This window comes from Lepisma saccharinum, unplaced genomic scaffold (assembly GCF_977018435.1).
Source record: "Lepisma saccharinum unplaced genomic scaffold, izLepSacc3.1 HAP1_SCAFFOLD_341, whole genome shotgun sequence".
Classification (NCBI taxonomy): Eukaryota; Metazoa; Arthropoda; class Insecta; order Zygentoma; family Lepismatidae; genus Lepisma; species Lepisma saccharinum.
The window spans coordinates 69,784-97,731 of NW_028143065.1; the positions used below are offsets into that span (position 1 = coordinate 69,784).

Sequence of the window (27,948 nt, forward strand, 5' to 3'; positions counted from 1 at the left end):
GCAACACTGATTGAAGTTAGGCGCGATTTGACGTTTGCACGGAATCGTCTGGCATTATTGACCATAACGTACTTCAAATGTTTTGTCAATAGCTTGATTTGTGTTGTTTATGTTGCCTTGGAGATTGCGCGACAACAATAAAGTGGAATTAACTCGTGAACATTTTCGTGCTATGATTTTGTACGATTTTCGACGTGGATTGTCAAGACAAGAGTGCATCGATCAACTTACTTCCACATTTGGCGATGAAGCCCCATCCTTTGCCACTGTGAAACGCTGGTATAACGAATTTAATCGTGGCCGCCATTCGCTCACCGACGAGATTCGCGAAGGTCATCCAAAATCAGTTGTTGTTCAAGAAAACATTGATGCTGTGCAAAACCTAATACTGCAAGATCGTCATGTGACATACTGTGAGATTGAGGCAACCATAGGCATTAGTTCCACCAGCATATATAAAATATTACATGATCATTTAGCTGTGAGAAAGGTATGTTCTCGTTGGATCCCACACAATTTGACAAAAACTCAAAAAGACGCTCTCGTCAATTGGTGCAAACAAATGCTCAATAAATACAATCGTGGTGCTTCAAAAGACGTATATAAGATTGTAACAGGTGACGAATCATGGATATATGCATATGAGCCGGAACGTAAACAGCAGTCGACTGTATGGGTGTTTCAAGATGAACCCAATCCAACAAAAGTTGTTCGCGCTCGAAGCACATCGAAACAAATGGTCGCCTGTTTTTTCGGGAAAACTGGTCATGTGGCAACTGTGACTTTAGAGGAACGTAGAACGGTCAACTCTGAATGGTACACAACAATTTGTTTGCCAGAGGTCTTCGGTCAAATACGGAAAACAAACAAACAAAGGCCGTCGGATCATTCTTCATAAAGACAATGCCAGCTGTCACACATCTCGTCTAACAACCGACTTTATGAACAGTCAAAAAATCGAATTGATGGGTCATCCGCCGTACAGTCCTGATTTGGCACCCAATCACTTCTTCTTGTTCCCGAATGTCAATAAATTGCGTGGACAACGATTTTCGTCGGCGGAAGACGCCGTTGATGCGTTCAAAAACCATATTATGGAGGTGTCTCAAGAAGATTGGAAAAACTGCTTTGACAAATGGTTCGAACGAATGCAAAAGTGTATTGACCATAAAGGAGAATACTTCGAAAAACAATAAAGCAGTTTTCAATGCCAAATTCCTGTTTTTTCATTGTTAGGCTCAAAATATAAATAGTGACCCTCGTATGTATTGGTATCAGCTCAGCCCAAGTGCCAGCCAATAGTCCTGGCATCTTTCGCAGCAAATCCAACCTTAGTTACAAAAACAATGCTATTGATGAAGGTGGTTAAAAATCGTTTTTGGATAACTTTGTGGTGACCACTTTTGCTATATAGGCAGTCACAGGTTTTAATGAGTGTGGAAAGGACAATCTGAGAGTTATAGCTGAAGGTTTACGTCTAAAGGGGAATGGAACATAACCCAATGAAAAGCCACTTTATACATAGTCCCAGACATAGATCTTAAGGGCATGTGCACCATGGAATTTAGTTTCAGAAAGTGAATAAAGGAATGATAAGTACCTATTTATCACTTTCTTTTGGTCTATAAAGTAGAAGGGGTTATCAAAAACTTGAAAGAAAATCTTAGTATATATTCCTTTTTTAATAAAGTTCAGTAACAAAATTTGTACCTGGATACATTATATACAAGCATGCACCAAACTGTAATTTGTGATTTTCTTGCTGCTGTAACAGAAATGTGCAGCAGATGTTACATATATGTTGCTGACATTCAAATTGTGGTTTGTTATATGAATATTAGAATTAACAATATATTCACTACAAAATATAGACAAAAACTGATAGGTTCTTCTGTTTGATGTAGTTCATAATTCTTTCTCCAGCTTCTTTGTCAATTTTGTCACAATATTGAACTATGAGGTACTTTGGAGCAGGAATAGTAGACAGAAATGCAATGACATGATCTGCAGTCAAAACTTCACATTTGACAAAGTAAAGCCCTGTAAGATGTGGTAGGGATCGTTTTTGAACAACTTCTCCAACTTCCCTGGCCGTGAAATAGATTGAATCAATGACCACATGCTGTAGACAAGGGGAAGATACCAGGTACTCCATTTGTTGAGTGGAGATGTTTGGTGTAAACTCAAATATATAGAGTTTCTTCAGATTCTGAAACGGGTGGTTGTGCTCCTTTAGGCTCTTGCTACCAACGTCTTCGGAATCTTCTCTTGTGCAAAAACAGAACTGCAGAACGAGTGTTTCAAGATTGGGGCATAGAGATGAGATAGCTTCGATTCTTACAGAACCCACAAGGCATAAGTGCAGTACTCGAAGTGACTGTCCATGCTTTTCCAAAACAGGTACAATAAATCTTGTAAAATTAGGAACACAAAGCGACTGATGTCTTGAATGGAAGTACTGGATGTCGAAAGTATCCGGGAAAAGATTAAGCTCTTCAAGACGTTGCATTCCGAGTAGAGGCATCAGTGCACCAACTGGAGAGTAACGAGCCTGTACCGCCGTGAACCAGCATGCCAAAGGACACACAGCAATCGCAAGTTCAAGTGCTTCGATTGCAAAATTATCCCCAACTTCTGACACACATGAAGAGAAATCAATGTCAAGGTTCCGTAGTTTATAACAAGGAGCCTTTTTTGGTTTGAATTTCCACTGAATGCTGTGGAGATTGTATAAGGCTTTCACCAGTTGAGGGTGGCGCAGTACTTCAACATTTGAGCAATTCAGCAACACCGTTTGCAGTTCTTCAGACGTAAATTGAGCATCACACATATATAATTCACAAAGCTTGTTTGCGACTGGATGTTTTTCAGGATTCAATCCAGTTGGTTCACTTAGTATTGAAGAAAAATGACTGAAATGAGAAAATTGTAAGAAAATGGCATTTGTGCAGTTTTAAATATAATTCCCTAATGGTTACAATATTTCAAATTAGTCTCCACATGAATATTAATTCACTAAAATATCTTGCACCATGTGCTAGACAAAACAAGTTCTTACCAAAAGGAACAAGCAATAGATGAATGTAAAAAAATTGCTTTTCACATGTAATGTTTTGTTTCCTTGGCACTCTTGACAGGTAAGATGGAACTTGTAGCACTGTTCCATCAGTATATTTTGTTACAAAAATCCACCGATAAAGTTTTCACTGGTTCTAACGGAAGTACATGTATTAATTCATTAAAACATGCAAAATGTTTTATCTACAAACTGCCTGACAAGCAATGTAATGGCATTGTTGGTAGTACTGATTTGGGTAAGTTAATGATCTAAATTGTTATACCATCATGGAAGTAAATCAAACCTAAATGACTTATTTTTAACATCTGGTACAATACTTTTGCAAGGTGAACTTAGATGGACATTTTATCCCCTCAGTGTAATTTAGCCTGCTCAGTGGGAATTCTACGTGAATTTTCTTTACAAATGAGGAGAATAACAGCAACTATAGTCTTTTCGACCAAAAGTCTGCATGCACCTCCCCCTCCCCTCGATACACAGGAGTTGCAGGTCTGCGAATATTTGTCAACTTTGCTTAAAAAAATAATTCAGTTTATTTCAAATGTTCTTTTTACATTTTATCACACAACGGAAATGCAATTTACACTAAGAAAGCATAATTGAATTTGGAACTACATAGGGGGAGGGAGCATATTTTGCCAGTTTTCATGATTGGGACGTTATTTTCTACACATTAAATGATATTACTTTAAAAAACATAATATTGCATTAGTTAACTTAAAAATTTTATAGCATAGATTGTATTACAATATAAATAGCAAACAGTGTACTATTTAAGGTATATGTAATAAAACTGCATACCATATTTCTTTTTAAAAACACAGTTTTGTATAACTTACAGTTCAAGGATTTCAATTCTTTCACAACTTTTCACCTTACAATTAAGATTAATTTTAATGAAAAATAAGTTGTTTTTTTTATATTTTTTTTTTTTCGCTGATTGGAATGTGTTTAGACTGAAGTCAAAGCAATGTATTATTATACAGGGTGAGTCAAAAGTCAGGTTGGAAAGGGATTTATAGTATATCTTCAATGCGTCCACCTTGAACATCAATGCATTTGTGCATGCAACTTTTCCAATTCTGCAGAACGTCTGGCATAATCATGTCTGCACAATGCGTTCTGTTCAGATGCCAGATGTTCTGAATTGTAACTGAGTAAACTAGTGCCTTTAAATGACTCCAAAGGAAACAATCCATGCATGTCAGGTCTGGAGACCATGGTACCCACTCAGGAAAATCACCTCCACCATCTTCCTTCACTCAGTCAGAAACTTCCTATGTAACCTGACTTTGGAATACCTTGCATATTGTATCATAATAAATATATTTTTTCTCTGGAGTCAAATGTGCTAATTCAAGTGTTACGTGAGATGATTCTGTTTAAAGTAGTCTACTAAAAAAAAAGAAACTACAAGAATTTCTGATGGCACAAATACCGAAGGAAATGTTTCCATCTATATCTTGAATAAAATTATGCCTGCAACTTTTTACCCACTCTTGAAAATTCACCAATGTGATATCCATGAAGTGTACTATTCATACTAACCATTGCAGGCCATCTCTGTAGTAAAAGGCAGGGCTAGCGTGCAGCCACAGTTCAAAGTACAGAGGACGGCGTAAGGCAAACACAAGGTCACAGTCTATTACTTCAACAGTCTTGCTCAAGGCAGAAAGGGCTACAGGAGTAAGCCCAGCTCCTTCAGTCACTGCCAAGTATTTTAAACTCTGTAAAACAATTCATGCTTGATTTAATTGAAAATTTTCAGTTAGCAGTACATTTAAGTTTTGTTTAATTATAGTAAAATTTGCTAATTATGCATTACTACAAACAGGGTGTCTACAATTTCATATAAACAAAAATTTCGAGAACAATGTCGGTAGATTTTTGCTAATCACCACACTTCGAGAGTCACATTTAACCAAGTTACAAGTAATAACAAGAAAGGAAACGCATTAGTTGCCACATATTGACTAATGATAAACATAGAAATTATTTTTGCAAAAAAAATGCATCAATTGTATCATAAATAATACATAATTATAGTAAAATTTTGTAAAATATGTATTAATTCTATATATGTATATACTATATAGCCACTTACTGTACTACTTGAAAATAGCATCAATTGTAGCATAAATAATACATAATCATAGTAAAATTTTGTAAAATATGTATTAATTCTATATATGTATATACTATATAGTCACTTACTGTACTACTTGAAAATAGTGCAGAACTTGACCCAATTTCCTAGAACAGTGGTTCTCAAACTTTTTCCATTGTAACCTTTAATCGTAACTAAACGTACAATGTTTACCATAGGTTTTCTCACGTATACATTAACTTCACACAATCTAACACTGCACATGCAATTTTGGCGCCAGTAGGTAGGAGGTACCGGCTGTAATATTGCATCGTGTTTATAAACTCCGCCAAAAATATATACCCAGTCATACTCGTGGTGTTTTTACACGTTAACAAATGTTTGTGGGTTTTTGAGTTAAAGAATGAAATGGGTAGAGATTTTGAATGAGTATTTTATTTCAAAACATATGAAACTAAAATAAGTGTCAGTGACAAAATCAGCCTTATTTTCCTGTTTAGTGTTAAATTTCTGAAGTCTGCCCTACACACCTGCAGCAGAGATGATGTGCGAGTATCCTCAACATTTCTCTCAGAGTTGATTACATACCCCCTTCAAGTTGTTCATGTACCCCTAGGGGTACACGTACCACAGTTTGAGAAGCACTGTCCTAGAGTATTTAATATGCAATTTCTACTGTAACTCCCACCAACTCAGTATACCAAACTAGTATACTTTGTCCACAAAAATCTAAAATTCCTTGCTTCTCCTTTATTCTATGTTCAAAAACTTGCTTTTAGTGCACTACTCAAAACTGTTGATATTTCCAGAAAAGGATAAATTCCAAGACACTTTTAGGCACTGGCGTGCATACAAGGTAAGCTAGCGAAGCACTGCTTCGGCATGAAATTCGAATTTTGCATAATTCCCAGGATACTTAAGTGTCGAGAGGCATTTTTGCGGAACCCGTGAAAGACTAATATGCCGCAATATATTCAGTGCTTCGGCTATCTAAATGGTCACCGCACGCTACTGCTTTTAGGTTTTCCAGATTGGTAGACACCCTGTTAAAAAAAAAAGTTTGCTTTTCTGAGGTTACAAATTTTGTTTGGCAAGTTAACCAAGAATACTTGTGTTAGGAGCTCTTCTCACATTTGTGGATTTAGATTTAAATATTGGCAAGTGTACTCCATGTTGAAAATGATTAAAGTAGCACTTGAAAACATTGTTCTCTGGTTATATGTGGGCCTATGATTGATTACCTGGGAGATTTCAGTCGGAAGTTAAGAAATCTACAGTATACAGGTATGTTGTGACATACAGGAATTCATCATAAAATGTATCTACACCTAAAGAAAGATTCTGAATATCATGACGGCACTAAAATAAATATAATAATTTTTTTTTTCCTAAGAGCTCAAAAACTGTGCAGCAATGACTGAAAGAAATAGAGATTGCTTCAAAAAATTGATATAACAATGAAAGGATTTTCCAACAAAATAACATAAATATTAAAACAATAGGGCTTTTTGACAACTAACATGGGAAAATGTTTCAGCAAACATACCAGAAACATAATGTACAGAATAAACTACCTATATAACAAGTAATGTTGTTTTCACTTCTGTTTTCCTGTGACAATTTGTCAGTGATATCGCAATAAGAGGCTGTTGCCTTTAAAAACACTGATGATGATGGTGTTGCCTAGTATCTCTGCATGGAACTGTTTGTTACTTCTTAATTTGGCACATTACCTATGTGTGCAAAATGATAAGGTAACAAGGAATATGTTTAATGCACATGTACGACAATGGAGACTAGGTGGAGAGAACATGACGAGGACATCCGTGAGATGAGTCCGAGAATCAGCATCCAAACACTCAATCGAGAATAGAACATCCCATCAAATTAGATAAGGTAGCAATATTCTCAACATAAGGGAAGCTTCCACATTGCAAAGAAAAGATGCAATAAATTAAAGACCTGTGGTGGCTCCTAAATTGTGACTGGGAAGAAAGAAAAACCTATAAATGCCACTCCAAATGACATGTTATGTAATATTGACATGATAATGCCACAAGATAGCCATCCCACTTCAGATCTCAAACTTCGAACTGAAATCGATACAGTTGATCATAAGTTCATGCCCAACAGGACATTACACGATGGTCTTAAGTATTTCAAAACTTTTAAACATGGATAACCCCCTCCCAACACTTAAGGTCTAAATCTGTAGCTATGTGCAATGTAGTTGAGTAACATCTGGTGAGCTGTGAAAAAGAAGAAAGGAGATCTTTAAAACATTGGCGACGGTTAAAGAACAGCTAACTGTAAGTACCCTTAAACATTTAAGTGTTTTCTGCCAGTTCCAGGATTATTGCTAAAGTGATGTACATTGAGTTTATCACAATTCTCGTAGTGAATAATGAAGGGGCCAGGTAAATAGGAAATTAATAAGTATATATCATTCCTAATTAAAGATGGCAACAGTGATTATGAAAACTTAACGAGATCTAAAATTTAAATGGATACAAAATGCTTTTAAGTATTTGTGTATTATATAAAGAAAAGTTTTTATTTTGCCAAGCATGTGGAGCGATACTCATGATCTTGTCATAAGATCTGCATTTCAGTTCGGGTCAGGACATGGATATTTCTGTGTGAGCATCATTTCATCAGATCATCTAAATATAAAGTTGTAATCACATTTGAAACTTGAAAGCGCTTCAAAGACAATATAACAAATTAGTTTTCAATATATCCATAATCCAGTTTTAAAAATTTTGTATCTTTTCTCTCACTTGTGGAACATTTTTTTGTATAAATTTATAAACATTTGAAGCAATTGATTGTGAAGGATTAGATAGTTTTTTTGAAAAAAAAATGGTGTACTTACATGGCATCTGGCCTTAACAAAGTTCACCAAATCTTCTCTCCACTGAATGAGAACCCATCTGATATGAGGTGTAAAAAAAATCCTCCAGGAGTCTTTCCATGGCAAATAATGATCTTTCCAACATAGAAAAATTGCTTCTTCTAGTAGGTCTTCTGCTATGCTTGCAGCTAAAAGGATATGTATATATTTTACATGACATTCTTGCATCAATATGTGTATTATTACATGATATATAGTTTTTGCCATAAATATGAATCTACCACACACATCTTATTCTTGAGAACAACTGTTTTTTTTAAAATTATTTCTTACACCTGCAGTCAGAATCTTTCATTTTAGTATGCACGATATAGCTTTATCTTCTCTCCTGAGAAATACGAGGGGCATACTGAAAGTAATGAACTACATTTTTTAAAAAATCTGAATGCATCAATACAAAGTCTGCATTTCTTTGCACACAATACAAAACGAAGTAAATCATTGCAAAATGCAGCCTTTACTGAACATGTAGAGGAGGTGGGATGTCATGAGCTTCGATCACATGACCGCAGGCACTTGTTTCAAAATGGCTGACAGTGATGTTTCGTTTTGACAACTTGCTGTGATTGAATTACTTGTTTAAGAGGGAATTCCGGCTGTTGAAATTCAGAATAGACTTCAACTTGCATATTGTTATGTATGCATGGGTGGTAGCAGTGTTAGAAGACAGGTAAAACATTTTAAAGATTTAAACATGAGATCAAAGATCAGCCCATGAACTGCCTCCACGAAACGCAACATTAAAAGAGTGACAACATCATTAAAGAAGACAGATGGATCATTGTGGATACAATTGCAGCAATACTTGAGATAGGACACAGTGCAAGGTTAGGCTATCGAAAAATTTGTTGCCGCTGGGTCCCATGTTTATTGACGGCAGACCACAAAGTACAGTGAAAAAACAGCTCAAAAACTTCTTCAGAGATTTTGCAAAAATGGGGTGGTATCTTCTGCCTCACCCTCCCTTCAGTCCTGACATTGCACCCTCCGACTATCATCTGCTCGGTTTCGTGAAGGAACAGTTACAAGGCCAACACTACCAGATGATGGGAGTACATTCAGAAAGCAGTGTGTCAGTATCAGCGAGCAGCTGGAAGGGAGTTATACCGTAAGGGTATTTTCAAGTTTCCAGAAAGGTGGGGAAAATGCATGCAAAAAATGGAGACTTTGTTTAAAAGTAAAGTCTGTAGATTATGATGTAGTATGTTTTTCTTTACTAAAACCAAAACTCAGTTCATGAAAAATTGTTGTTCATTACTTTCAGCATGCCCCTTGTACCTATATTGTAAAAAAAAATATTAAGAAACAAGTGATATATAGTGGTTTACATACGTAAGTGGTCAAGAGGTCCTGTACTCTGTGGATTATCCCAGTTGAAATCCTTGCCTAACTGCTCTAGCCGAGGTACAAGAATTCTGAGACAGAGTTGGTACAATGACGATGGGGATCTCAGCAGCAAAAACATTTACGTACCTGAAATGAAGTATTAAATACTGTAAATTGATCATCCATGTGCAATGATATATTCTAACCTAAAAGGGCAAAGAGTATCTCTACTGGCATCCAACAACTATGCTGTCACATGGATTTTGTTCATTATGTACTTTCTACATTGCCTTTTCTATTTGTTTTTGACCATTCACAGTGCAATGTTAAGCTCTTCCATGCTAAAAACCTCCTAGTAGGACTACAAATATTAACAACAAGCAACACGGGTACATTCACTGACAGTAAAAGTGGGACATCTAGATCCTGAAACACTTGCTTCACTGCAATACATTATGCATGTTGCCTAATTCTACGGCAATGACAGAACCTGCTATTGGAGTTCACTAATCCCTGTAATGATAGACTACACACATTACAGTGAAGCAAGTAATTCAGTAAATAAGTATCCCATTTTTATTGCTGGTGACTGTACAATGTACATATAAACCTTCCACATTGCATACATATTCTATTTGCACCATACAGAGTCCCAATAAGGGGAGAAAGCCATAACACGAAGAGGCCATTAACCCTTTTTACAGGGTGCAGCAATCTTTGGCAAACACAGGGACCATTTTGCTGACACAGCCTCCTCCTGTCATATGCTCTTTTGGTGAGAAGCTGAAGATATACCTTTTATCCTATAATTGTGGTGATAAAATATTCGGGGTGAATTTAACATAATTTTGGGGTGACCAATTCTCTCACATTAAGGCCTTTTTATTATTATTATACTCCCAGTTCCTGTATTGGCATTATATTTTCTGTATATTTCGTTAACTATGAAGATTCAATTCATCCAATATAATAGGTGTTTGGTGAACTGTATAAAGCAATTAATTGTGAAGAGTTTTTGAAATTTGAACAAAATTTTAAAAAATGCTTGGTTCTGCAGCATTAGTGAACAAATGCATATAGGCCAGGACTAAGAAACATGCAAATTTGTAATTTTTTTTCTGTATTGTAACCAACATGTTGAATTCTTGTGATTATTCATTCCATGAACATGCGCAAAATTTGTCTGAGCTAAATCTCCCATAAATTCATGGTCAAAAGTTGGTCACCCTATAGTGGAACCACAAGCAAAAAAAAAACCTGTGCACCATACTCCCATGTGGAGGGGAGGGAGAGAGAGGATGATGCTTCCGTATGGCCCGAGCTGAATGGAGGAAGGGATAGGTGCATGGAGACTTTTCGCCGAAGCTTCTTTTCCTTGTGGTCACTCCATAGGAACGGTCCAGCAGACATTGTGCAGCTTTGCACATATGTCCAGTCAGTAGTGGTTGCTGCACACCCAAATGAATGTGTAATACAATTATTTCTTTATTATATTTATTCATTGAATGCCATTTCTTCAAAACATCAAATGTTCCCGGGCCACACCACCTTTCATTTACCTGTTTCTGAGTTTCTCTCTTGTCGAATGTATGAGACGCATGAGCAACTTTTCGAAGTGCACACCTCCGTGGCACTGTTTTCAGTGGCGAGTAGAGAAAGCTTGGATCAGTGGGATTTCGGGCTCGCTTCGCACAAAAAATTGAGATATAGTACCTACAGGCATGCGCTGACTTTCTTCTTCATCATATAGTGTTTCAATCCCTTTCCATTCCTTGTTGTGTGACCAGTGGCGTAGCGCACTTCTCTGGGGGCACCCCTGCAGGTAAAATATTAGGGGCCTCTTTAGTGAAGAAAATATATATATATATATATATCGAGATGATGCCAGAGTGGGATGGATGGACGCACAATAGTTAGCTTTCCCCCTCCTCCCTGCGAGTTGTAAAATAAATTAACCTTTGCCGCAAATACTCTGCCTTCCAATTTTTTGTCATCGACTTAGCCTATAAAGGGTAATTCAAAAAGGACTTTACAACTTGGAAAGCATATATAAATTTATGCAGATAACTTACAGAGTCGGTTGAGGTGCCATTGCAAAGCAAAACACATCAGGTTTTGACTCATGTAGTCCATTAGTACCGAACTCACCCACCAGTAGTGCTGTTAGCATTGTTCTTGAAAATGGCTACTTTTACTGGTGCGGAACGTGGTCGCTGTGTGTTTTGGTTTCACGAGATGCAATCAGCAATGTAAGTTTTGTACGGAGTATCGTAAGGTGCCTCCTAGTAGGCCTACAATTTACTCTTGGTGGCAAACCTTCGTTGAGACTGGTTGCATGACCACCTCACTTCCCAGATTTGATCCTGCTACATTTTTCTTGTGGGGTTTCATTATAACCGCGTTTGTTCGAACCTGTCCCATTTTCCGTGCTAGCGATTGCGCAACAGTTTCGGTGCCAATGAGAAACGAGGAAAAAGTCGTCTGCTGGGCAGCGAGGAGCGAATGGAAGGCAGAAGAGAGGCGCTTACGTAGACGTTGTTGCCACGTTGCAGTCTAACTCACGTGTTTTGTTTGTGTCTTGTTGAAGAAGCTTGTTTTGTAAGCATTGTGCTGATTAGTGTGCGTTTTAAAATATCCAGAATGGAATTTATTCTGGTGATATTTGCTTGTGTCATTTTTGTGTTTGGTGTCATCTTAGCTGGAACATTCAGGAAGGGGAATATTTGTGCATTCCCGCCTATTTTAATCACAGCCTGTATTCGGCTTCCCCCAACACGGAGTTCACGTGGTCTGCAGCGGCAGTGCCGCGTGGGTAGCGGGACAGGTTGTAACAAACGCGGTATAAATATCGGGTTTTTGTACCACCTTTACCTGCTGATCTTGCTGTGCTGAGTTGAGACTTCAAATTAACGCCGCCGCTGTAGAACTGGCGCCTGGAAAGTCTGGAATCAAATCGACTTCAGGTGGGATGTATGCCGCATTACAAATGGTAGCCACATCGGCCCATCATGAATGTTGTATGACAAACTTGATGTGTTTTGCTTTGCAATGACACCTCAACCGACTCTGTAAGTTATCTGAATAAATTTCTATTTGCTTTCAAAGTTGTAAAGTCCTTTCTGAATCACCCTGTATATCAGTGTAGTAGTTTCTCGAAACTAAATCAGGGTGCTCTGAATCTCTGATAAATATCTGGAAGATCAGAAATATTTTCTCTTACTTCAACGCCGCGGAACAGCCAGGATTCCTTTTTGGAGGAGGGGAAGCTTCACACAGCTAAATGTTTTGTTCACGGTCCTTTGTATATTTTGTTCGAAAATACACACATATTTAAAAATACTGCCTGGGGAAATTGTTTAAAGGATAGTAAACACTCCTTTTTTGGACTTTGCGGTGGATGCTCTTTCAGCCCCAAGCACCAGGCCAAGATTCAAGGTAAGAGTTGCTCACATTACACTTCTAATGCCAATATTGAGTTATATACTCAAGCAAACTTATCATTTCAGTTATGGGGTTGAACCGGGCTTCTAGATTGTCAATGGTGACCAAACATTATCAGGTCATTATATGAAGAAATAGCAGCAGACTCCAGTCTTGAGAGATAGATAATAAAGTGGCGATGGGACTTTATTCACTGAAAATTTGTCATTCAATGAAATGAATTGGATGGACTGGATCCCCCCCCCCAAAAAAAAGTTCATTGCTGCACGGGCACAGTGTTTAATTTTGATGTTAGTATGGGCCCCAATATTATTATTCATAATTTTAACGATGCCATTTCTTTTCGATATACCACTGATATTTCTTAAGGCCTTTTTCATGAAACAAGCACCATTTTGTTAATAGATCATCAGTACTCGAAGAGCTTGTGTGAGTGTGTGTTGGAGAAAAAATCATAAAGCATTCCTCCAGCTAGAATAATTTGCATGAGCATCCTTCTCCACCTACTGCATTGCCTTCAAGTTGATCCATATAAGGATCCTCGAACAAGCAAATTCGCAGCTAGGAATATTCACTTTGAGCACTGTATACCTACGCTGTATACTCAGCATGACGGAATAAGGGCTTTTGGACCTAAGGGCAAAGAGAGAATTGCCCCTGGGCTCCATCTCCTGAGTTTTTGGGCCCCCTTTGAAGTAAAACATGTTACTTGCCTGGGCCCCCCCACACTTTACCTCCGCACTCGAGGTTCGATTCACTCCGTACTTGGCTCTGATTTGTCTAGGGGTATCTCATTGTACGACAATGCACGTGGGTTGCAACAAGTCAACATAATTATATAATTAACTACAAATTCCAAGAGACAACGGATAACCTTTGCGAAACCTTTTTGATCAGGGGGATAAATTACCTTGTCCAGCAACTGTGAAATTAAAAACCGAAATGTTGGATATTTTCTAAAGTTTAATTAACGTAAAATTTGAATATATACAAGTCGTATCCGAACGTTCATTTCTCTAGTTATAGGACCAAAACTCTAATTTTAATGTTGGAAATCTCTATTGTTTGTACCTGGATGCTTTACATTTCATGAATTACATCGGGAGTACGCTTGTCACAAGGTAGACTCGCGTTACTCCAAGAAACGTCTTAACAGGCGCGAGGTCGCCCGACGTGTACATTTCTCAACACCCACCGTAATTACTTCCAAATACCATCCAGTACAAAGTACCTTTTACCTGTAAATTGGACACCAAGGCACTAGCTTGTCCGGCAATCCAATCTCTTACAGCATCCGTTACGGGAGATCTGTCCTCCGATCCGAGCTGACCGAAGCAAAACAGCCTCTCCCTTCCAAGTCACAGTTCCAACCGCCGACTTCCCCTACTCTCATCTGGGAGTTTATATATGTTTGGTTGCTGTATGTTGCAAACGGCCCTTCTTTCAAAATTTTGAATCTTTAACAGCTAAACTGCCCGCCTTTTCATTGAACGTTCCAAACACGAAGCAAGAACAGAGAACTACATGTTTTATACATGGAATATATACGAACCTAAAAATGCATAATAAATTGAGATACACTTATCACATATACATATTTTTATACACATAATTACCTAATTAATTAACATGTTAATAAATATTTCAATAAGGAAAAAAAAAACACTGTTGCCCTGACACGGGGCAGGGTAACAAACATAACAGGTGTGGATAATGTGGGAAATTTATCTCACATCTTATTTCAATTTCATATTGAGGCTTGGGGCCCCCTTGAAAATATTTTGTTGGAAGTTACATTTTAAATATTACGATCATGAATTATCAAGTTTGTTGTTTATGTATTGGGTAACAATAAGACCTAGCCTGGTTGAGCAACTGATTCATAACTGTACTACATTTCGACAAACTGCGTAGCTATAAAGGTATGATATGAGAGAAGTTTCCTATCGATTGCCATCTGTGAGCAAGTAAGTTAATGCTGCACTTCGGAGGAGACCCATATGTCAAGTTGTCCGCCCCCCCCCCCCCCCCCGGCTGAGACAATACGCCACTGCTTATTATCGCAGACATCGTCACATGATATGTTACTAGGAACCAGATTTCTGTTTTGTAAATCCATCGCCCTCGCGGCCGCTACGCCACTGTGAGTGACAGAGTCGAGAGAACCCACACGTCATTGCAAATTGAGGGATTTTTTTAGAAAGGTATCGGTAATATCTATCTCACCTCACGCTGTTCCGAGCATAGAAATCAGCAAGCATTTGGTTCCTTGTCTTGAGCAAGGAAAGGAAGGAGAGAGGAGTTGTAAACAAAATGTTGCATTGCAGCGATGATGATGAAGAAAAAAATACTTGTGACGAGATGACACCAAGCCTTTTTTTCGCTACCATCCCTACGTGATTTTGACGGGAAAATATTAATAAACATTCTCATTTGCTCGTCAAAAATAAATTCAACTTGTGCTGGATTTCTCATCTTATACAAATAGGATTTTAGAGCTTGTAGTCTCACCTATGCTTATGTGAAACATGCTTTTAAATAAGTAAGCATTAGTATTCAAGTAGTTTTGTTTTTTAAGTTTTTCGTTCTTTGCTAATCTCGATTCTCTCAGATTAAATATTAATTCTTAGTGTTTTTAATGAGTTTCTACATTGTTGAAAAAATAATTTTGAACTATTATTTATAGCCATCTGATTATTTCATGAACCACATTTGGTATAGAAACATCCCAAAAATGTCACGGTTACAATTTCGGGCAGGGGGCTCCTCTTTGCGAGTAGCCTCCATGGCAGAGTGGTTAGTTTGAATAGGGTACTACGATGCCAGTGGTCCCGGGTTCGAATTCCGACCCGGGCATGGGTGTTGTTTGTGAGTGCCCCTTCATCAATTTCATCCTCATCGTTGCGATTTGACAAAATGTTGGAAAAAAGCGACGCTAAATGAAATAAAAATACTACTGGAGCTTTTTGTGTCCTTATAACATAAGTTGTTCTCTAATAAAAATCAGGGAGGCTCGAGCGGTGGGTGGGTAACTGCCACTCAAACTAATTTATGTATTTTTGTCCTTGGGAATGCTGTTGATATTAAACCAATTTGCGAATTTATTGTCCCATACCTCTAGCTGCGTTCAAGGGGGAGCGGGATAGACAATTTATTATTACATAATTAACATTTTAACCTAGTTTTGAATGACAAATGGTAATCGGAGGTCATATTAAGGATGCCTTGCATTTACCACTTTGGGTTTTCCCGAGTTCTTTACTGCCTTCATTTGTTGTTTTTTTTCTAAAAAATTCGGAGGGGTCTGTAACCTCATCAGCTTTCCCCTGCGTACGGCGGTGTTCCATACTAAATTTCTCTCTCTCTCTCTCTCTCTCTCTATCTATCTATATATCTATATATATATCTATATCTATATCTATATATATATATATATATATATATATATATATATATATATATATATATATATATATATATATATATATATATATATATGACATAAAACAGACAGAAAACAATGACATAATTCTATTAAAATCAATAGTGTCTCTTAGCGCTATCGTGGAATTTTCGCTCTAGTATTAATCACTAACGGTGGCTCAGTAACTTTTGCTTTGGTGTAACGTGCGGTGGCTGCGGCAACACAGCAACACCGGCAACACTGTCGCCATAATCCCCATACTTGTGAGATTGCCAATAGGAGGAGTGCCCGTCAATATCGGCGAATTCGTTATAGCCTGAATATTGGTTTCCAAGGCCACAATGTCACAAGGAAGAGAAATATAGTTTACAAAGAAGCAAACAAATACGCTAAAAAAAGGTATTTCTCACATTTCTTCCTGTTGTTAAGCACGAAATTATTCCGACCTCTGTAAATGTTTCTACACTGAAATATCGGCGTGTCTATTTTATAATTTCGTCACAACTATCATTAATTACCATTGTCAATTAACCAAAGGGGGGGGGGGGGGGGTTTGAAATACGGTACGAAAAATAACTTTTAGACTTGTGTAATCTAATGGAACTTAATAGTCACGAATCACGTATCAAACAATCAAGGGCGGCGCCAGGGGGGCGCGAGAGGGTGCTTGCGCACCTCTTCAGCATCCCCTACGTTCAACTGAAAACACTAACCCTTAGAGTGTCATATTATGTCATGTCGTCATATTGAGCGCTGAATGTTAGGTACTGAAGTAAGACCGTTATTATTGTATGTAACAGGCAAGCACTGAAAGAGATGCCGGTATACAGCAGTGTTTGGAAAGTTACTTTTAAAGAGGTAATTATTTACAGTTACTTGCTTAAAAAAAGTAACAGTTACAGTTACTCATTTTAAGAAGTAACTCAGTTACAGTTACCTGTACTTCAAAAGTAACTGTAAGTTTACTTTTACAGTTACTTTCTGCTGAAAATTTTCTTGCAACCAAATTACACAAACCGATCATTAATTGTAATAAAATATTTTATGAAAACTAACATATATTTTACTTATGTTACTGGTACATATAAGTCTTCGTATATATATATTTATTACAAAATAAAGTGCTCTCCTGTGCTTTGCGCAACGCCATGAAGGCGTATGGGGGTGTGGAGTTAAGAGCCCCAAACTTTCTTGATCATGGACGAAGGTGGGGGTGATGTGATCAGCACCACGTCCCTGGCATTCTTTACCCTCCAGAGTTTCCTCCAGATACCCACTTTATACGACGCTGGGTGGGCGCTGTAGCCGCTTCAACAAGGAAAAAATCTCGGTTCTCCCCCACCGAGGATCGTACCCGGGGTCTCTCGAATGGTTGTCAGGCATCCAAACGACTTTTCTTTTTTTAAGGAATACCCCTATGCGGTAGTATACCCCGTTATTCACATTTTCTCAATTTCCACGTAGGCTATGTCAATTTTCTGTTTTCTATATTATCATTGGAACAAACACAAACATCCATGTCCGAAATGTACTAGATTCCGGGACCCCTGACATATAGTGCGTTGTGCTAACCACTCCGCCACAAAGTTTGACCTGAGCTACTGTGACTTAAACATTTGTATTTATTATCATTGTTGTTCTTAAGGAATGTCCATTGGAATGGGGGGAGGATTCTAGAAACTGTATATATATATATATATATATATATATATATATATATATATATATATATATATATATATATATATATATATTATATATATAAAGAGAGAGAGAGAGAAATCACTCACGTAGAATATATTCTAAGAAGGGAGGTCTGTTTCGCATAAAAGGCGTGTCAGGGAGAAATAAATTCGTTGTACAATTTCAAGTGTTTATGGACCAGAAAATGATAAAAAAATATAATGTAGTAGCCTATAATTGTGCGTTATCGATGAAGGTGAAAATGGCATTTTAAACTTACCCCTTCTCTCTGAGACGATTACATAAGCAAGCGAGAATGATCGTTAGGGTCTTCCTGATTCTTTCGTTTGCCACTTGAGTGTCGTAATTCACTGTTGTATCAACATAGGCGTAGCTAGAACTTTATATTTGGGTGTGCACAAAGAAAAAAAATGAGGTCTTGTACCTTTTTAATAGCATATTTTGCAACACAATCACTTGGCTCTTTAACTGCACTGATGTTTGTAAAGGAATATCAATTCACTAAATGACAGTGTTGAAAATTTCTGAATATATATAGTAGAAAAAATCAAATTGCATAGAAATTACTCACACACAAAATGTTCATAAATGCAAACAAATACATCAAAATACACGTCATCTATAACAAGACACGTCTGTCAAAATGTACAATATTCTTAAACTCATCAATAACTTCATTTACATCAATAGACGAAGCTTTTTCCTGTTCCACAAATAGCAAGAGGAGGGCTTCCAATCTATCCTGCTTCTGAGTTGCTCTTAATTTAGTTTTAACTTGGGTAAGCTTGGAGAAAGCTCTCTTACACACGTGCAGCTTGTGACAGGTATAGAAGAAAAGCGCTGTAGTACAGAGTAGAATGCAGTAAATATCTTATTTCTCAAATGACATCAAAAAATCGAAAAACTACAGATACTCGTTTCATCAGCGATAATGCACACGTTTGTACCAAGTAATGACATTTTCAACTTCTTACAAACTGCCGCTTATTTTCTCTCTTATTGAAATATCTGTCTTTAATTCTCTTTGATAAAGCAGTTCATTAGGGTGTGCCTAGGCACACCCGGCACACCCCGTAGCTACGCCTATGTGTATCAATAATAATGGTGAGATCTGTCGTAGCTGTTATTTCAAGAAAATGGGAAAATAGCACTTACCAAAATATATTACTTTTTCAAAATGTCCAGAAATGCTGAATAATCAATCATAAATAAGCGAATACTAACCTTAAATAGTTTTACTTCCATTTTTAAATTACCATGAACTGAGATAAATGAAATCACGTGGAAACAATTACAGTGTTTTCCATTCATATGCGCACTTGCTAGCTCTCGTCTTCTTCAGTTTCGTTCATACTACCAGTATCGTTGAATTCTTTCGTAAAAATACTGAAATATTGCAGTTTCAGTTTTATCCAATATTATAGCAAAGGAAAAAAAACTATAGGATGCTACTTGCAAAGGGGGAAGTTATAAGGTCACAGAGGAACAAACTACAGAAACAAGAGACACTTCACAGCACACAACTGACAATGGCAAACTGTCAGCAATAGGAAGGAATTCTCCTCCTAGAGGCTTATCTTCCCGCTTCTGGAAAATCCACCCCTCTTCCGAGGTGAGTTTATCGCTTTGGAATTCAGGTCTACCAAACGAAAGATAAAACATACAATAAACCTTGAAATTCCTGGCACCTGGCTGAAGTCTACCGACTGACCACCATCAAAAGACAAATTTAGTACAACCACTATCTCTTTTCCTCTTCATATATTGTTTGCAATTAATGTATCAAAGCATGGGCTTTTATATCGCAGCAGAAACTAAATCCCGGCTCACTTTGAGTCCTAAATCGCCAATAATTTATGACACTTACATAGCAATTTAAGTGTCGCAAAGTAACTGTAAAAGTAACCGTAGAAGTAACTGTTAAATCGTTACTTCTATCGTAAAAAGTAACTCAGTTACAGTTACTCACTTTTAAAAGTTACAGGTACAATTTCTCAAGAAAGTAACTGTTACTTGTAACTAGTTACTTCCGAACACTGGTATACAGTACATACTTTTCTGTACTGGCGGGAGCCTAAAGATCAGCTTTTTTCTTCTTTCGTCAGCATTGTTGTTATGAATTTTTTATTCTTTTGTTTTTTACAAGTGGTCTGTTTCTGGTTTTCGATAATTGCCTACAGCTCGGCGGTTCTCAATCTTTTTCAGTCCTGGACCCACCTTGAAGGATTACCCTTCATGGGACTGCGCCGCCAGAATTACTTGTAGGGGTGTTACATTGTAGAAAAGTAAATATGCAATTTAAAAGACTAATTTACTCTAGTCTAACATCTAACTAAACACACATTCTAATAATTGAAAGCATTTTTTATTATTTTCACTCACCGAACTAATGTGACGGTTGGATCCCTTTTCACACAAATATGAGGTGGAGAACGGCATGTGCAACTTTATTGCCTCATCGGAAAGTACAGGATACTCACTTCTTAAAGATATCCACAAAACTTTGTTAAGTCTGAATCCAAAAATTTAGTTTTGATTCTCTTAGTTTTACTCTTAGGTTTTTAAGACACAGTACATAAATTTTCGAACCCGATTTCAATAAGAGGGGTCGGGTGGGCCGCGGCCCCCAACTTTCAATGAAAAAAATCATAAAAATGGGGAGTTTTTTTCACATATTCGGTAGTGTAATGCACCCAGGAACATAAAATGACTTTCATTCGGTTGAGAAAGGACCATTCTTTGAAAATAAGGCTAAAGTTTGCCTCCCCTTCCCAAAATAGTGGAGGAAGAGGAGGCAAACTCCCCATTTTTATGATTTTTCATTATAAGTTGGGGCCGCGGCCCACCCAACCCCTCTTATTGGCTTTGACGCTTTGATTTCAGCACGGTTGCATGCCCTGATGTTTTAGCTGCAAAAATAATTTACCCGAAGTAGATTGATCAAATAGTCTACGAGTTATAACTAGGGAACGGAACTTTAGGTAAATAAATGTTTTTTTCTGCGATAAGATAGAGACCCTCGTTTTTGCCAAAATTCTGATCATAGTCTTATATGTCAGCACAGCAAATTTTATTTTACATAAAAACACATATTTGCCAGTTTTCCGTATGTAAATACATATTTTGCGAATTTTCATTTTAAATACATAAAGTCGCTCATTGACTTCAGCTACCTCGAAATCCTCGAAGGAAAAATGTTTATTTTCCGCACCTCTTTCATATAGAGAGTGTTCGGTTTGTATTGTCTTTGAACACGCTCGCTGGCAGACATCTGGCGCCTCGCCTACGATCCTATTGGGGGAAAATATTACCCCCGCCACTGGATCTAACGCACAAGTGCTAATGTCTAAATGTACAGAATTTTTTGAAAAAAATCAAGGTTTTCAAACATTGTGCCAAATTGCACGTGTTTTGGAAGCTGAAGTAGAGGAAGAGGAAGCTTTGGAAAACTTCAGCGTTAGTGGCATTTTGTGCTTCAAATTTGCAAGAATTGTTTCTTGTGAAGTGGAGCGATCTTTCTCACAATATAAGATGCATTTTAGAGATAATTGTCACAGATTTACAGCGGAGAATTTGGAAAAAACTATGGTGATTCACTGCAACTCTTCTAAAAAATAGCTCGCTAAGAGGTAAGCATTTAGAAAGTGATTTCAGTTGTTTAAAATGCATGTAATATTTTGTTTTTGTCACATATTTTTCTGTTTTTATCACATATTTTCAACATTTATGACACATAAAAAAATATATTTCTGAGTATTTTAGCACATAAAGTTCCGTTCCGTAGTAATAACATTTTTTTTTTCAAATAAGTGCACGAATTTAAAATTCGCGCCAGCTTCCATACGTAACTTTGGAGTCGGGGGGAGGGGGTGCATCAACATTACGTGCCAAAGCTTCGTTTAACCCACTGTGTTTCCGACCTAAAAGAAAAGTATCAAGATAATAAAAAAACAAGAATTTTGTAATCAGCTGCATGGTCGATATATCGACCAAAATACGAGTAGCACCTTACATTCGATAGTCGATATATCGACCAAAATACGAGTAGAGGTTAATAAAAAAAGAGCTGTAGAAACGAAAAGATGAAGACATAAAGGCGCCTTCCATCCTTAAATTTTGAAATGCTATATAATTGTCAAAATTCCAAGAAATGTATGGCAAGAAAGTGAAGGGGAGAAAAGGATAGAAGGGAATCGGAAGTGTGAAAAGAGAGGGGGGGGAGAGAAAAGTTGGTTTTGAAACACAGCAAATTACTTATACTTGTCCACCCTAATTTATTATTACGAGTATATAAAACTCATCTTTACCCTATCAACATTTTCTGGCGCCACCCCTATTAAAAATTATGTTTTATGATTTCATTATTCCGTATGAATGTCGATTTTAACGTGTTATAGGTACTACATTTCTTCGAAGTTTGCCAGTTTTTCATCTGTCGGTGTTTTATTAAAAAAAGAAAAATAACATTATAAAATTCAGGGAGAAAGTGTAAGGGAAGAATAGTTGGTAATTATCCATTCTTCGGTAAATTAGGAAGATGTCGGTGAAAATGTGGCGCATGGTTTTCTAACTCAAAGGCTTTAGTGGTAATGTCGTCGCATTGTTATCAAGAGGTCCCGGGTTCGATACCCGGTGGAGGCACACAGTGGTTCGGATCCAACTTTAAACTGTACGTCTGGTCCCGATTAACCTATCTGTGCATAAAGTGAACTTTAAACCTCTAACTCAAAGACAGGGAGGTATTTTTTCTTGACGTGAAGTAGAGTGGAGGGGTGTAGGTGGAGTGTTGCACATACACACTCCCACCTTTGAATACGTCCATGACAAGTCAAGGTCGACTATGTATGAATGAAATCTCAATTCATTCATTCAAAGAGAAACATTACTCCTTTTAGCATTATAGCTCTTATAAGAGGGCTTGAACTCCGAAAATATTTCTTATACTTTTTTAACATTAAAAAAATATATCTATTGGCAAAATTATTCAGACATAGTGTAAAGATTTTGCATTCACTACGAAAGTATAATATTACTATCGCAACTTAAATGCGCATAAGCACAGTGATGTGGCACAGGCTGTGAGAAACGAATGCATAAACACAGCAATTACTTATCAGTAGCAACGAGAACACGACCGCTATTTACACCTCCCTCCCCTCTTGTGCCGGAAAGAAGGGAGGGAAGTGAAAACAAACAATAAAATCAACCCACATATATTTCGTAGACCACAGCTTTGGCTTTTCGGAAATTAGTGTGCACTGTTTATACACGCATTCATGCACAGATAGGTACAAATGTCAACGACTTGTTTTTCTGTTGCACAAACGTCATCGCTGTGCTAATTACATGAGCGAAGTTGACAGTGCGATGCATTGTGCTTAAGATTGTGCGATGGTGACAACAGCAGGATTCTATTGTCTTGATGGTACTGGACAATTCTGACACAAATTACAAGTTACGTACTTACCGTTTTGACAGTACGTTCAAGATGTCACAAAGGCACACGCACAGCTGCACTTACTATATTTGTAACAGTGATTGTTGGCTCGTCTACCAGAAGCAAGATATTACGCTTTAGGCAGGAGAAGACTCGGCGACAAAACAAACGTCCATGTGGAGTTGGCGCATGGATCGTGCGCCAGAATACGTCACATGATTCACCACAGGGTTTACCGTGAGATCGATAAAGCATGAGGTGAACTCACTGCGTCAAAATTGCAGTTTCCCCTCGAAACTTTCCTGTCAAAATAAATACATAATCAGTTCTTGAGATCTTGATCATATAAAACAAATTTCAAATTGTTAACAAATATCACACGAATTTTCCAGTTTTTCATGTGCAAGAACGGAAGGAATTTTTAATGTCCAATCTCAAAATCCTAGAGTTAGTTCCCTTAGATCGACGTACAAAGTAGATTCATGTTACAGAAAATAATCCTTCCTTAAGTTTTTTATTGTCTCGCTATCGATTCGCAAAGTAGTTTTCCACAAGAACTGCATATGCAGTTAAGTCTACAGCGATGAATTGTAAAATAAAGGGTCGCGGGTTCGAATACCATCAGTGTCGTAGCTAGAGGTGAACTAGAGGACGCCGAACGAGCAAAAAGAGATTTGCAAGGCGAACAAACTATTTTGGTAGTTGATGCCAGAAATAACGCACACATGTTTAATTGTATTATTTAAATTTATTTTTCTGATCACGGGGAAATTGAAAAGGTGAATCTACAGAGAATGACAGCGTAACGTGAATGCGCATCGCTCGCTACCACTGTGCCGTCATCTGGTGAGAAACTGGAGATTCCATTGGCTACATCTTAATCTCTTGGTACCATAAAATACGTTTTTTCTTTCCTAAGAGCTTCCTGTCCGTTGAAAATGTGCTCTGTCTGGATGTAATAACTACAACAAAAATACTAAAGGAGGAGAGGCCCGCCGTATTAATTCCGGTGACTTTATTTGGGTAAAAGCCAGGACCACCGTTAGGAGTGTGCGACACCTGCCACCGGAGCAAGGAAAAATTACGTACTTCTCCTTCATCCTTTCCTTTCATTTGTAACTCCTTTGCCTCTTTCTTTCCTTGTACGAGGCGCATGTAAAAAAAAAGGGCCGATATTTCTTTACATGGGGTTGGCAACACTGATGAAGTTGAGCATGCGCAGTAGCATGCCCTAGTATTCTGTGCTTGCAACAGAGATAGAATCGTCAGAGTGGGGTTGCGTACGTGCGAGTAGCAGTAATGTGAAATGGCTGCCGTAATACAAAATCCCGCCAAATGTGAATTGAGATCTGTCATACGATTTCTGAACACCAAAGGACAGAATGCAGCTGACATCCATCGGGAATTGTGTGCCATTTATGGACCGACAGTGATGAGTGAAGGGAAGGTCAGGCAATGGTGCAGAGAGTTTCGGGAAGGGCGTTCAAATGTCCATGTAGCGGAAGGTCTAGTGTTCAGACGGACGATCTGGTGGAACGCGTTAACGAGAAAGTGCGTTCCAATCGCCGGTTCACAATATCTGAACTCGCCAAAGAGTTTCCAGAAGTGTCTGCGAAAACAGTGCATCGAATTGTGACTGACAACCTGGGGTATCACAAACTGTGTGCGAGGTGGGTACCAAAAACAGACGCTCACAAAGAGCAAAGAAGGACAGCTGCACGTGATTTTTTGGCCCCCTGGGGAGAGGATGGGGATGACCTCTTTTCGCACATAGTGACGGGGGTTGAAACGTGGATGTCGTACGCCACTGGGGAGTCGAAGCAGCAGTCAATGCAATGGCGGCACTCTGGTTCTCCTAAAGCGAAGAAATTCAAACAAACACCATCAGTTCACAAAATCATGGCAACCGTGTTTTGGTACCAAAAGGGTGTGATTTTTGTGGAATTCTTGGAACCAGGACGAACAATTACAGCAGAGATGTATTGCGAAACACTGAATAATGTGCGACGTGCCATCCAAAATCGGCGGAAAGGAATGCTACGCTCTAAAATTTTTCTGATCCATGACAACGCCCGGCCGCCCACACACAGCTGCTCTTACTGTTGGGACAATTAAAAGATTTCGATGGGAACTATTCAATCATCGCCCTTACAGCCCCGACCTTGCCCCCAGCGATTTCTTTCTTTTTCTTCCCATGAAAAAGTGGCTTACATCGAAGCGTTTCAACGACAGTGACGTGCTCAAGACATCAGTTCGGACTGGCTGCACTCTCAGGCGGCAGATTTTTACGCAGGGGGTATACGGAAGCTTGTGCCAGTCTATCAGAAATGTCTGGAGGTTAATGGTTACTACGTCGAAAAATAGCCAAGGTATGTACTTGTTTATCAATCACAATAAATTTCTTCTATCATTTTCTTGTTTCTTAAAAAATAACGGCCCTTTTTTTGACATTTTTTTTTATATTCCTTCTAGCTTTCGACCTTTTCTCACTTACCTATTCATTCGTGTTTACTTCCTCTAGCTTGAACATTTCTTTTCCGTTTCTTATTTGTTCTTTCTCTATATCGGTCTTCTGCTATTTCTCTATCTCTTACTGACTATTTTTCTTCTCTTTTCTTTTTCTCTCGCTTTTGTAATTTCTTTCTTTCTCCCTTCTCTCTTTCTCTACCTTTTTCTCTGGCTTATCTATCATTTCACACTTACTCTCGCTTCTCTCTGTTTCTCTCTCTCTCTCTCTCTCTCTCCCTCCACCTGCCGTTCTCTCTTCTATCTTTATAGCATCTCTATATCTTTCTCTCGTCCTTTCGCGTCCTTATTTTTTCTTTATCTTCCTCTGCGCACGTGCATGTGCTTTGTCTCTCACTGAAATTTCGTTCCTTCTACTCTCTTTCTCTCTCTCTGTGTTGGTGTGTGTAGCTTCTATTTTTTCCTTTCATTCTTTCATATCTCCTTTTCAATCTTACTTAAAACATTTCTTTCTTATGTTGACATGTAAACAATTGTAAATACATGTGCAGACTATTTCTCCGCTGGTGGTCTGATCGATTGATTTGGTGTTTTAAGTCCACTTTATGCACAGCAAGGCTAATTGGGACTGGACCTACAGTTTAAAGTGGGATCCGAACCACTATGTGCCTCCACCACTAGCGGTCTGAGAAACATCTAGTTTTAGTTTGTACCAATGCGATAAAAAATGGCGTATGTGCTTCTAGGTTACAAAGTATCTGAAAGTAATACATTTTAGTTTATTTTATGCAACGAGGCTACTTTTAGTGCCTTATTCGCAGTGATCAGAACGCTACATTTTAAAAGTAGCTTCGCTACAGCTACAGCTACTCTTCCAAAATGTAGCTTCGCTACAGCTACAGCTACAATTACCAAAAAGTAGCTCGCTACGCTACTCCTGTTCGCTACTCGCTACTTCGCTACTTTTTGCGCTACTTCTGCATAAAAAAATGAAAACAACCATATGGGTATTAAAAAAATCCCCTATTACTGGTAAATAGATTCTGTTATTTATTATCATGATTCCAGTCATTCAATAATCTTGATAGCAGTGTTACTTCAGTTACTTATTTTTACTATAGTTTTTGAGGATACCATATCTATGCAAGTGGCATATCGATTCAAATTTGATATTATTATTATTATTATTAGAAATTCTTTATTCATGGGCGAAGTTCAGCCTGTGGCTGCTCTACCACTTAACCTGCAAAATCTAGTACACTAAAACAAACAGAATACAATTACTACTATAACATAAGAATTCCATTACATTTTCACTTCTAACTATTTCAGTAATTAACACACTAAAAAGATAAAAACAATTTTTCTCATTCACACACATCAAAATGTTCATCTTAGGTTCAAATCTGCTAATTTTTTGCTTGATTTCCACGTAAGCATGCTGAATCTAGTCATGTGTACTGAGGCTCTGTCCATGCTCATGTAGAAGAACTTTTGTTACTGCCCTTTTAAAGCTGTTGTATGTCGCACACGAGGTAGCATCTGGTGGCAGCGCATTCCAACAATATGCAGAAGCAGCTTTGAAGGATGACAGGAATATGGATTTTGAGAATCTGTCCAGATTAAGTTTCTTAGAGTGTTGAGTCGTGTCTAAATTGGAGTCTGTCGTATAAGTATGTCGGTGTTTTTGTTTGCAGAATTTTGAATATTGTGCAGGCCAGATGTAGTTTTCTGCGTCGTGTCATATTCAGCCAATTATGTCATTTAAGTAAGGCAGTATGTGATCCCTTCGTTTCAAGCTAAATGCAAAACGTATACAAGAATTCTGTACTTTTTGTGCAATTTTAGCATTCTTTTTGGTTAAATTAACACCGCAAACAACGTCACAGTAATCGAAAATGGGAAGAACGAGAGCTTGAGTAAGACGCAATTTAACATCAGTCGACCGAAAGTGGCAGAAAGCGACTATAGATAAGAGAATAATTAAATAAACCATTCATCCTCATTGTCATGATAGACAGAAGTGGAAGAATAGATGAGGAGGTAAACA

The 27,948-nt window shown here is 37.8% G+C and overlaps 1 protein-coding gene across 1 annotated transcript; it reads right to left on the reverse strand.

Moving 5' to 3' along the window:
- Positions 1–1,693: 1,693 nt before the first annotated feature.
- On the reverse strand, positions 1,694–23,608 carry LOC145982698 (uncharacterized). Its single transcript, XM_083116062.1, has 5 exons — positions 23,463–23,608; positions 9,433–9,573; positions 8,062–8,228; positions 4,628–4,806; positions 1,694–2,912 (listed from the first exon to the last, which is right to left on the reverse strand). Exons 2-5 carry the CDS (start codon positions 9,563–9,565, stop codon positions 1,859–1,861), a joined length of 1,533 nt encoding a protein of 510 aa, XP_082972188.1. The 5' UTR covers positions 9,566–9,573; positions 23,463–23,608; the 3' UTR covers positions 1,694–1,858.
- Positions 23,609–27,948: the final 4,340 nt, after the last annotated feature.